General features: G+C 39.8%; 1 protein-coding gene across 1 annotated transcript in view; it reads left to right on the top strand.

Moving 5' to 3' along the window:
• The first annotated feature begins 9,158 nt into the window (after positions 1 to 9,158).
• igf1rb (insulin-like growth factor 1b receptor) overlaps positions 9,159 to 12,582 on the top strand; it is a 47,991-nt gene continuing 44,567 nt past the window's right edge. The window contains exon 1 of the mRNA XM_087792987.1: positions 9,159 to 9,530. Within this exon, the coding sequence (XP_087649113.1) occupies positions 9,464 to 9,530 (67 nt within the window). The 5' untranslated portion in view covers positions 9,159 to 9,463. The remainder of the gene's footprint in view (positions 9,531 to 12,582) is intronic.

The following is a 12,582-nucleotide window of genomic DNA, read 5'->3' as shown; positions in this document are numbered from 1 at the left end:
GTCAGGGGGGTCAGCTCGTCAAGACATCGTAGTCCAGAACCTCAACTGGACCCGTGTCCGCCTCGGAGCTAGAGTCGGGTCAGGGGGGTCAGCTCGTCAAGACATCGTAGTCCAGAACCGTCTTCGTGGTCTGAACACAGTCTCTGGTCCAGCAGCTCGGCTGAGAAAACATGTCAACACTAGAACCGGGTCATCATCAGAACCAAGAAACAACGTTTCTCACCACAGAAGACGTCGTTGAACCAGCAACTCCGTGAACGTCTGCCATCATCAGATGAATTACATCAACAATATAGTATTATTTATACTTGTAGTGAAACATTGAAAACTGCAGTTTTGTGAATGAATCTCTTACTACGTGACAATAACAAGGTTTGCTTCAGTTTATGAAACTAATGTTTACCTTCAGACTCACTTTGTTCTACAAATACATCATATTATTTACCTGTTGTTAGTTTTTTAAATACACATAAGTGAATAAATATTTAACTATGGATACACACACTTGATACACACGCTTGATACACACTTGATACACACACTTGATACACACACTTGATACACACACTTGATACACACACTTGATACACACACTTGATACACACACTTGATACACACGCTTGATACACACTTGATACACACACTTGATACACACACTTGATACACACACTTGATACACACACTAGATACACACACTTGATACACACACTTGATACACAAACTTGATACACACGCTTGATATACACACTTGATACACACTTTATACACACGCTTGATACACACACTTGATACACACACTAGATACACACACTTGATACACACTTGATACACACACTTGATACACACATTTGATACACACACTTGATACACACACTTGATACACACGCTTGATACACACACTTGATACACACACTTGATACACACTTTATACACACGCTTGATACACACACTTGATACACACACTAGATACACACACTTGATACACACTTTATACACACGCTTGATACACACTTGATACACACACTTGATACACACACTTGATACACACACTTGATACACACTTGATACACACACTTGATACGCACACTTGATACACACACTTGATACACACACTTGATACACACTTTATACACACGCTTGATACACACTTGATACGCACACTTGATACACATACTTGATACACACGCTTGATACACACACTTGATACACACGCTTGATACACACACTTGATACACACACTTGATACACACTTTATACACACGCTTGATACACACTTGATACACACACTTGATACACACACTTGATACACACGCTTGATACACACACTTGATACACACACTTGATACACACTTGATACACACACTTGATACACACACTTGATACACACACTTGATACACACTTGATACACACACTTGATACACACACTTGATACACACACTTGATACACACTTGATACACACACTTGATACACACTTGATACACACACTTGATACACACACTTGATACACACACTTGATACACACTTGATACACACACTTGATACACACACTTGATACACACACTTGATACACACTTGATACACACACTTGATACACACACTTGATACACACTTGATACACACACTTGATACACACACTTGATACACACACTTGATACACACGCTTGATACACACACTTGATACACACACTTGATACACACTTGATACACACACTTGATACACACTTGATACACACTTGATACACACACTTGATACACACACTTGATACACACTTGATACACACACTTGATACACACTTGATACACACTTGATACACACACTTGATACACACACTTGATACACACTTGATACACACACTTGATACACACTTGATACACACACTTGATACACACACTTGATACACACACTTGATACACACTTGATACACACACTTGATACACACTTGATACACACTTGATACACACACTTGATACACACACTTGATACACGCTTGATACACACACTTGATACACACACTTGATACACACACTTGATACACACTTGATACACACACTTGATACACACACTTGATACACACACTTGATACACACACTTGATACACACTTGATACACACACTCGATACACACTTGATACACACTTGATACACACACTTGATACACACTTGATACACACTTGATACACACACTTGATACACACTTGATACACACTTGATACACACACTTGATACACACTTGATACACACACTTGATACACACTTGATACACACTTGATACACACACTTGATACACACACTTGATACACACTTGATACACACACTTGATACACACTTGATACACACTTGATACACACACTTGATACACACACTTGATACACACTTGATACACACACTTGATACACACTTGATACACACTTGATACACACTTGATACACACACTTGATACACACTTGATACACACTTGATACACACACTTGATACACACACTTGATACACACTTGATACACACACTTGATACACACTTGATACACACACTTGATACACACACTTGATACACACTTGATACACACTTGATACACACTTGATACACACACTTGATACACACTTGATACACACACTTGATACACACTTGATACACACACTTGATACACACACTTGATACACACACTTGATACACACTTGATACACACACTTGATACACACTTGATACACACACTTGATACACACACTTGATACACACACTTGATACACACACTTGATACACACACTTGATACACACTTGATACACACACTTGATACACACTTGATACACACACTTGATACACACTTGATACACACACTTGATACACACTTGATACACACACTTGATACACACTTGATACACACACTTGATACACACACTTGATACACACACTTGATACACACTTGATACACACACTTGATACACACTTGATACACACACTTGATACACACACTTGATACACACACTTGATACACACACTTGATACACACTTGATACACACACTTGATACACACTTGATACACACACTTGATACACACTTGATACACACACTTGATACACACTTGATACACACTTGATACACACCTGATACACACACTTGATACACACTTGATACACACTTGATACACACCTGATACACACACTTGATACACACTTGATACACACTTGATACACACCTGATACACACACTTGATACACACTTGATACACACTTGATACACACACTTGATACACACTTGATACACACTTGATACACACACTTGATACACACTTGATACACACACTTGATACACACTTGATACACACTTGATACACACACTTGATACACACACTTGATACACACTTGATACACACACTTGATACACACTTGATACACACTTGATACACACACTTGATACACACACTTGATACACACTTGATACACACACTTGATACACACTTGATACACACTTGATACACACTTGATACACACACTTGATACACACTTGATACACACTTGATACACACACTTGATACACACACTTGATACACACTTGATACACACACTTGATACACACTTGATACACACACTTGATACACACACTTGATACACACTTGATACACACTTGATACACACTTGATACACACACTTGATACACACTTGATACACACACTTGATACACACTTGATACACACACTTGATACACACACTTGATACACACACTTGATACACACTTGATACACACACTTGATACACACTTGATACACACACTTGATACACACACTTGATACACACACTTGATACACACACTTGATACACACTTGATACACACACTTGATACACACTTGATACACACACTTGATACACACTTGATACACACACTTGATACACACTTGATACACACACTTGATACACACACTTGATACACACACTTGATACACACTTGATACACACACTTGATACACACTTGATACACACACTTGATACACACACTTGATACACACACTTGATACACACTTGATACACACACTTGATACACACTTGATACACACACTTGATACACACTTGATACACACACTTGATACACACTTGATACACACACTTGATACACACTTGATACACACACTTGATACACACACTTGATACACACACTTGATACACACTTGATACACACACTTGATACACACTTGATACACACACTTGATACACACTTGATACACACACTTGATACACACTTGATACACACTTGATACACACCTGATACACACACTTGATACACACTTGATACACACACTTGATACACACTTGATACACACACTTGATACACACTTGATACACACTTGATACACACCTGATACACACACTTGATACACACTTGATACACACACTTGATACACACTTGATACACACACTTGATACACACTTGATACACACTTGATACACACCTGATACACACACTTGATACACACTTGATACACACACTCACCAGTCATATGTTAGTATATCAGTGTCATCAGAATATTAGTATTTAATTATTGTTTAGATTTATCTGTACTTTATTCGTTAAAAGGTTTAACTTTTTAAATCATTTAATTGAACATTTTTTATAATAGTTTGGAATAAAAAAAACGAGCAACAGGATCGATCACATGATCAGTAGATCTGCGATCTGTTGGTTTAGTCTGGAGACTATTATACGACATTTATATTGAATTAAAACGACTGTGAATGAAAACATATTTAAGTATATTTATTATATATATTTATAATATATTTATTTTTGAATTACTGGAACTACAATATTAAACTCTTTGTATAAAAATAATGAACTGAGAAAAAACGAGCTTTTATTAAATAAATAAAAATTAAATTTCATCAACTCTTCAATATTCCTGACTGACCTGGACTACATTCTCCAGCTCTGACTCATCTGCTTGTACTTCATCCCAGCTTCTCAGGGCGAGAGGCAGCGGAGCGATGAAACATTCACACGCACGCGCACGCACACGCACGCGTCTGCGGTTTCCATGAGTTTCCTGAGAATCGTCAGACTCTTGGGAAGCAAAACAATCCAGATCCAGGGTCAGTTCTCCAGGTTTTCTTCTGACCGGAGCTGGAGGAGCGATGACGACAGACGTCTCACTCTGTCACTGTTTCAAGCTGCATTGCGGAGAAGTCACGTGGTTTGTGTCATGTTCTGCTGTTGACCCACAAGTTCTTCCGGGTCCCTGGGGGGAAGACCAGGGCAGACCCAGACGGATGCAAGAAGAGGAGAAACAAGTCTGGTCACGACCTTCACTTTAGGCAGGAAATATAATGAATGAATGAATGAATGAATGAATGAATGAATGAATGAATGAATGAATGATTAGATCGTGAAAACAAAATGGTTACACAGGTGGAGTGTAAGATGAAAACACACCTGTCATGAAACACAGCAGAGTTGTCTATCAGTGATACACTGTAGGGGGCGCTATTCTTCCTCATGCAGACCACATTCTAAAACTTACTAATTAAAACTAACTAAAACTAACTAACACCAACTAACTAAAACTAACTGAAACTAACTAAAACTAACTAAAACGAACTAATTAAAACTAACTAACTAAAACTAACTAACTAAAACTAACTAATTAAAACTAACTAACTAAAACTAACTAACTAACTAACACTAACTAACTAAAACTTACTAATTAAAACTAACTAACACTAACTAACTAACTAACTAAAACTAACTAACTAACACTAACTAACTAACTAAAACTAACGCTAACTAACTAACACTAACTAATTAAAACTAACTAACACTACCCGTCACCGGAGTCTGTATACCTGTGTATTGTATACATTTGTCCCAAACCCACACCTTTTTATTTCTCTCCCGGAGCCCCAGGGATCCACCTCCAGAGCTGCTGCTGATCCAGGGATCCACCTCCAGAGCTGTTGCTGATCCAGGGATCCACCTCCAGAGCTGCTGCTGATCCAGGATCTTCACCACGTCATCAGATCCCGAGTTCTCTCCAGCACCCCCATGGACCCTCCTACACTCTCCTCTTTTCTCTCACTATATCCTCCCTCACTCCTCTCCTTATCCATCTGTCTACCCCCCCATCCTTCCTCCCAGCCGGTCAAAGCGGCAGGCCGTCAACAATGAGTCTGGTTCCGCTCCAGGTTTCTGCTTCTAAAAGGAAGTTTTTCCTCTCCATTGCTCACTGTAGTGTTTTGTTTCTTGCTCTTTGTTGAATTGCTGGATCTATTTTTCCTTAATCAACTGTAGTCTTATTTCAACTGTATAGTGTCTTGAGATAACTTTGTTATGATAAGACACTTGAAATAAAATTGAATTGAATTGAATTGAATTGAATTGAATTGAATTGAATTGAATTGAATTGAATTGAATTGAATTGAATTGAATTAACTAACTAACACGGATGGTTCAGGCACTGAAAACCTTCAGTAGAAACAACTCTAGGTAGTGCAACAAAAATGTCATGTCACCTCTTGGATTTGAACCCAAGACCTGGGACTCATGAAAGTAGAGCCAGGATCACATCACTGGACCATCAAGCCATTAAAATTTAAAGTGACTTTAGAATCATGAGACAAATATGATTTGAACCGTGTTGCAATGAGCAATGTTTCCTGTTTTTTTAATTGTGTCTTTGAGGTCATCATAGGTTCTAAAAGGATTGTTGTCATGGCTTCTAAAAGGATTGTTGTCATGGGTTCTAAAATGATTGTTGTCATAGAATCTAAAAGGATTGTTGTCATAGGTTCTAAAAGGATTGTTGTCATGGCTTCTAAAAGGATTGTTGTCATAGGTTCTAAAATGATTGTTGTCATAGGTTCTAAAAATATTGTTTTCATAGGTTTTAAAATGATTGTTATCATAGGTTCTAAAAGGATTGTTGTCATGGGTTCTAAAATGATTGTTGTCATAGATTCTAAAAAGATTGTTTTCATAGGTTTTAAAAGGATTGTTGTCATAGGTTCTAAAAGGATTGTTGTCATGGGTTCTAAAATGATTGTTTTCATAGGTTCTAAAAGGATTGTTGTCATGGGTTCTAAAAGGATTGTTTTCATAGGTTCTAAAGGATTGTTGTCATGGGTTCTAAAATGATTGTTGTCATAGATTCTAAAAAGATTGTTTTCATAGGTTTTAAAAGGATTGTTGTCATAGGTTCTAAAATTATTGTTGTCATGGGTTCTAAAAGGATTGTTGTCATGGGTTCTAAAATGATTGTTTTCATAGGTTTTAAAATAATTGTTTTCATGGGTTCTAAAATGATTGTTGTCATAGGTTCTAAAATGATTGTTGTCATGGGTTCTAAAAGGATTGTTGTCATAGGTTCTAAAAGGATTGTTGTCATGGGTTCTAAAATGATTGTTTTCATAGGTTTTAAAAGGATTGTTTTCATAGGTTCTAAAAGGATTGTTGTCATGGGTTCTAAAATGATTGTTGTCATGGGTTCTAAAAGGATTGTTGTCATAGGTTCTAAAAGGATTGTTGTCATAGGTTCTAAAAGGATTGTTGTCATGGGTTCTAAAAGGATTGTTGTCATAGGTTCTAAAAGGATTGTTGTCATAGGTTCTAAAAGGATTGTTGTCATGGGTTCTAAAAGGATTGTTGTCATAGGTTCTAAAATGATTGTTTTCATAGGTTTTAAAAGGATTGTTTTCATGGGTTCTAAAATGATTGTTGTCATAGGTTCTAAAAGGATTGTTGTCATTGGTTCTAAAAGGATTGTTGTCATAGGTTCTAAAAGCATTGTTGTCATGGGTTCTAAAATGATTGTTTTCATAGGTTTTAAAAGGATTGTTGTCATGGGTTCTAAAAGGATTGTTGTCATAGGTTCTAAAACGATTGTTTTCATAGGTTCTAAAAGGATTGTTGTCATGGGTTCTAAAAGGATTGTTGTCATGGGTTCTAAAATGATTGTTTTCATAGGTTTTAAAAGGATTGTTGTCATAGGTTCTAAAAAGATTGTTTTCATAGGTTTTAAAAGGATTGTTTTCATAGGTTCTAAAAGGATTGTTGTCATGGGTTCTAAAATGATTGTTGTCATGGGTTCTAAAAGGATTGTTGTCATAGGTTCTAAAAGGATTGTTGTCATGGGTTCTAAAAGGATTGTTGTCATAGGTTCTAAAAGGATTGTTGTCATGGGTTCTAAAATGATTGTTGTCATGGGTTCTAAAATGATTGTTTTCATAGGTTTTAAAAGGATTGTTGTCATAGGTTCTAAAAAGATTGTTTTCATAGGTTTTAAAAGGATTGTTTTCATAGGTTCTAAAGGATTGTTGTCATGGGTTCTAAAATGATTGTTTTCATGGGTTCTAAAAGGATTGTTGTCATAGGTTCTAAAAGGATTGTTGTCATGGGTTCTAAAAGGATTGTTGTCATAGGTTCTAAAAGGATTGTTGTCATAGGTTCTAAAAGGATTGTTGTCATGGGTTCTAAAAGGATTGTTGTCATGGGTTCTAAAATGATTGTTGTCAAAGGTTCTAAAATGATTGTTGTCATAGGTTCTAAAAGGATTGTTGTCATGGGTTCTAAAGGGATTGTTGTCATGGGTTCTAAAATGATTGTTGTCATAGGTTCTAAAATGATTGTTGTCATAGGTTCTAAAATGATTGTTGTCATAGGTTCTAAAAGGATTGTTGTCATAGGTTCTAAAAGGATTGTTGTCATAGGTTCTAAACTGATTGTTGTCATAGGTTCTAAAATGATTGTTGTCATAGAATCTAAAAGGATTGTTGTCATAGGTTCTAAAATGATTGTTGTCATGGGTTCTAAAATGATTGTTGTCATAGGTTCTAAAATGATTGTTGTCATGGGTTCTAAAATGATTGTTGTCATAGGTTCTAAAAGGATTGTTGTCATAGGTTCTAAAAGGATGTCATCCTGTTGTTTGTTCAACAAGTGATCCTCTTACTTACTCATCCTGCTGAACAATCCTACTTTTGAGGCCTCAGGTGTGTGGTTGTCATGGTGATTTGTTTCAAATGGACAGACTCGATACATCGGTCGCCATGGAAACGGCCGCGCCGCCGCAGAGGAGTGATCGCTCTTCGCTCTCAGAGACGATCTGTGCTCACGGCGCCGTGTTTACAGGAATCAAAGTGACGTCCGTGGATCCTCCACAGACGCTCCTGCGCTCACCGACAGCAGACTAGAACCGAGCCGTCCGTGAGCAGAACCGACACGTGATGTTCAGCTGGAGCTCGTGCTCGTAGACTCACCTGCGCAGGTTCACCTTTCATGGAGCGCGAGGATGCCGCGCGCGTGTGGGGAGCGTGCGTGACTCGGACCAGACACTTGGACTCGGAGCTGGTTCTGTGGTTCCGAGCGGACTCTGTGAGCGAGCTAGCGTGTTAGCTGGCTAACGGCTACAGCGCTGGTCCAGGCGAGGAGCGAGTCTCCCCGGCGGAGGTCTTCTCAGGTGTGTGACGAACTTCAGCTCCAGGTATGAAGAGGAGTCTGACCTTGATCCTGGCGATGATGCTGACGAGCTGCCTTCAGCCCGGAGCTGAGAGTGAGTCTTACCTTCACCTGTTCCTCACCTGTTCTCCACCTGTTCTCCACCTGTTCCCCACCTGTTCTCCACCTGTTCTCCACCTGTTCCCCACCTGTTCTCCACCTGTTCTCCACCTGTTCCCCACCTGTTCCCCACCTGTTCTCCACCTGTTCCCCACCTGTTCCCCACCTTTTCTCCACCTGTTCTCCACCTGTTCCCCACCTGTTCCCCACCTTTTCTCCACCTGTTCTCCACCTGTTCCCCACCTGTTCCCCACCTGTTCTCCACCTGTTCCTCACCTGTTCCCCACCTGTTCCTCACCTGTTCCTCACCTGTTCTTTACGTGTTCTCCACCTGTTCTCCCCCTGTTCTCCACCTGTTCTCCACCTGTTCTCCACCTGTTCTCCACCTGTTCTCCCCCTGTTCTCCACCTGTTCTCCACCTGTTCTCTACATGTTCCTTACCTGTTCTTTACTTGTTCTCCACCTGTTCTTTACCTTTTCCTCCCCTGTTCCTTACCTGTTCTTTACCTGTTCCTCACCTGTTCCTCACCTGTTCCTCACCTGTTCTTTACCTGTTCTTTACCTGTTTTCCACCTGTTCTTTACCTGTTCTTTACCTGTTCTTTACCTGTTCCTCACCTCTTCCTCACCTGTTCTTTACCTGTTCCTCACCTGTTCTTTACCTGTTCTTCACCTGTTCTTCACCTGTTCTTCACCTGTTCTTTACCTGTTCTCCGCCTGTTCTTCACCTGTTCTTCGCCTGTTCTTCACCTGTTCTTTACCTGTTCTTTACCTGTTCTTCACCTGTTCTTCACCTGTTCTTCACCTGTTCTTTACCTGTTCTCCGCCTGTTCTCCGCCTGTTCTTCGCCTGTTCTTCGCCTGTTCTTCACCTGTTCTTTACCTGTTCTTTACCTGTTCTCCGCCTGTTCTTTACCTGTTCTTTACCTGTTCTTTACCTGTTCCCCACCTGTTCTCCACCTGTTCTCCACCTGTTCCTCACCTGTTCCTCACCTGTTCCCCACCTGTTCCCCACCTGTTCCCCACCTGTTCCTCACCTGTTCCTCACCTGTTCCTCACCTGTTCCTCACCTGTTCTTTACGTGTTCTTCACCTGTTCTCCCCCTGTTCTCCACCTGTTCTCCACCTGTTCTCTACCTGTTCCTTACCTGTTCCTTACCTGTTCTTTACCTGTTCCTCACCTGTTCGTTACCTGTTCCTCACCTGTTCTTTACCTGTTCTTTACCTGTTTTCCACCTGTTCTTTACCTGTTCTTTACCTGTTCCTCACCTGTTCCTCACCTGTTCCTCACCTGTTCTTTACCTGTTCCTCACCTGTTCTTTACCTGTTCTTTACCTGTTCTTTACCTGTTCTTCACCTGTTCTTTACCTGTTCTCCGCCTGTTCTTCACCTGTTCTTCGCCTGTTCTTCGCCTGTTCTTTACCTGTTCTTTACCTGTTCTTTACCTGTTCTCCGCCTGTTCCCCGCCTGTTCTTCACCTGTTCTTTACCTATTCTTTACCTATTCTTTACCTGTTCCCCACCTGTTCTCCACCTGTTCTCCACCTGTTCCTCACCTGTTCCCCACCTGTTCCCCACCTGTTCCCCACCTGTTCCCCACCTGTTCCCCACCTGTTCCCCACCTGTTCCCCACCTGTTCCTCACCTGTTCCTCACCTGTTCCTCACCTCTTCTTTACGTGTTCTCCCCCTGTTCTCCACCTGTTCTCAACCTGTTCTCAACCTGTTCTCCACCTGTTCTCTACCTGTTCCTTACCTGTTTTTTACTTGTTCTCCACCTGTTCTTTACCTTTTCCTCCCCTGTTTCTTACCTGTTCTTTACCTGTTCCTCACCTGTTCGTTACCTGTTCCTCACCTGTTCTTTACCTGTTCTTTACCTGTTCTTTACCTGTTCTTTCCCTGTTCCTCACCTGTTCTTTACCTGTTCCTCACCTGTTCTTTACCTGTTCTTTACCTGTTCTTTACCTGTTTTCCACCTGTTCTTTACCTGTTCTTTACCTGTTCTTTACCTGTTCTTCACCTGTTCTCCGCATGTTCTTCACCTGTTCTCCGCATGTTCTTCACCTGTTCTTTACCTGTTCTTTACCTGTTCTTTACCTGTTCTTTGCCTGTTCTTCGCCTGTTCTTTACCTGTTCTTTACCTGTTCTTTACCTGTTCTATACCTGTTCTTCGCCTTCTGCTGTCTGTTGTGTTGCTGTTAACGCAAACAGTGTGTTTGTGTCTGTGTATGTCTGTGTATGTCCGTGTGTGTCTCTGTGTGTGTGTATCTGCATGTGTGTGCGTCAAGTATGTTTCTTTCTGTGTGTGTATTAAACATGTTTTTTGTAAGAAAACGGATCAGAGGAAAATGAAAGAAGCTTGAAACTAGAGACACAAGGTCATGTCAGAGTCTGACCTCGTGTTGCTGTGATGTCATCATTGTTGTGTGTCAAGAGTGTATTGATACGTATCACGATACAAGGATACAATATATAGTGATAGTGTAGTAACAAGTATATATGTGTAGTATTGTCCAGTACTTGACTCTGGTGTTGTGATAGTGTAGTAACAAGTGTATATGTGTAGTATTGTCCAGTACTTGACTCTGGTGTTGTGATAGTGTAGTAACAAGTATATATGTGTAGTATTGTCCAGTACTTGACTCTGGTGTTGTGATAGTGTAGTAACAAGTATATATGTGTAGTATTGTCCAGTACTTGACTCTGGTGTTGTGATAGTGTAGTAACAAGTATATATGTGTAGTATTGTCCAGTACTTGACTCTGGTGTTGTGATAGTGTAGTAACAAGTATATATGTGTAGTATTGTCCAGTACTTGACTCTGGTGTTGTGATAGTGTAGTAACAAGTATAAATGTGTAGTATTGTCCAGTACTTGACTCTGGTGTTGTGATAGTGTAGTAACAAGTATATATGTGTAGTATTGTCCAGTACTTGACTCTGGTGTTGTGATAGTGTAGTAACAAGTATATATGTGTAGTATTGTCCAGTACTTGACTCTGGTGTTGTGATAGTGTAGTAACAAGTATATATGTGTAGTATTGTCCAGTACTT

This window comes from Callionymus lyra, chromosome 6 (assembly GCF_982586985.1).
Source record: "Callionymus lyra chromosome 6, fCalLyr1.hap1.1, whole genome shotgun sequence".
Lineage (NCBI taxonomy): Eukaryota > Metazoa > Chordata > Actinopteri > Syngnathiformes > Callionymidae > Callionymus > Callionymus lyra.
This window is presented reverse-complemented; position numbering and strand designations above follow the sequence as displayed.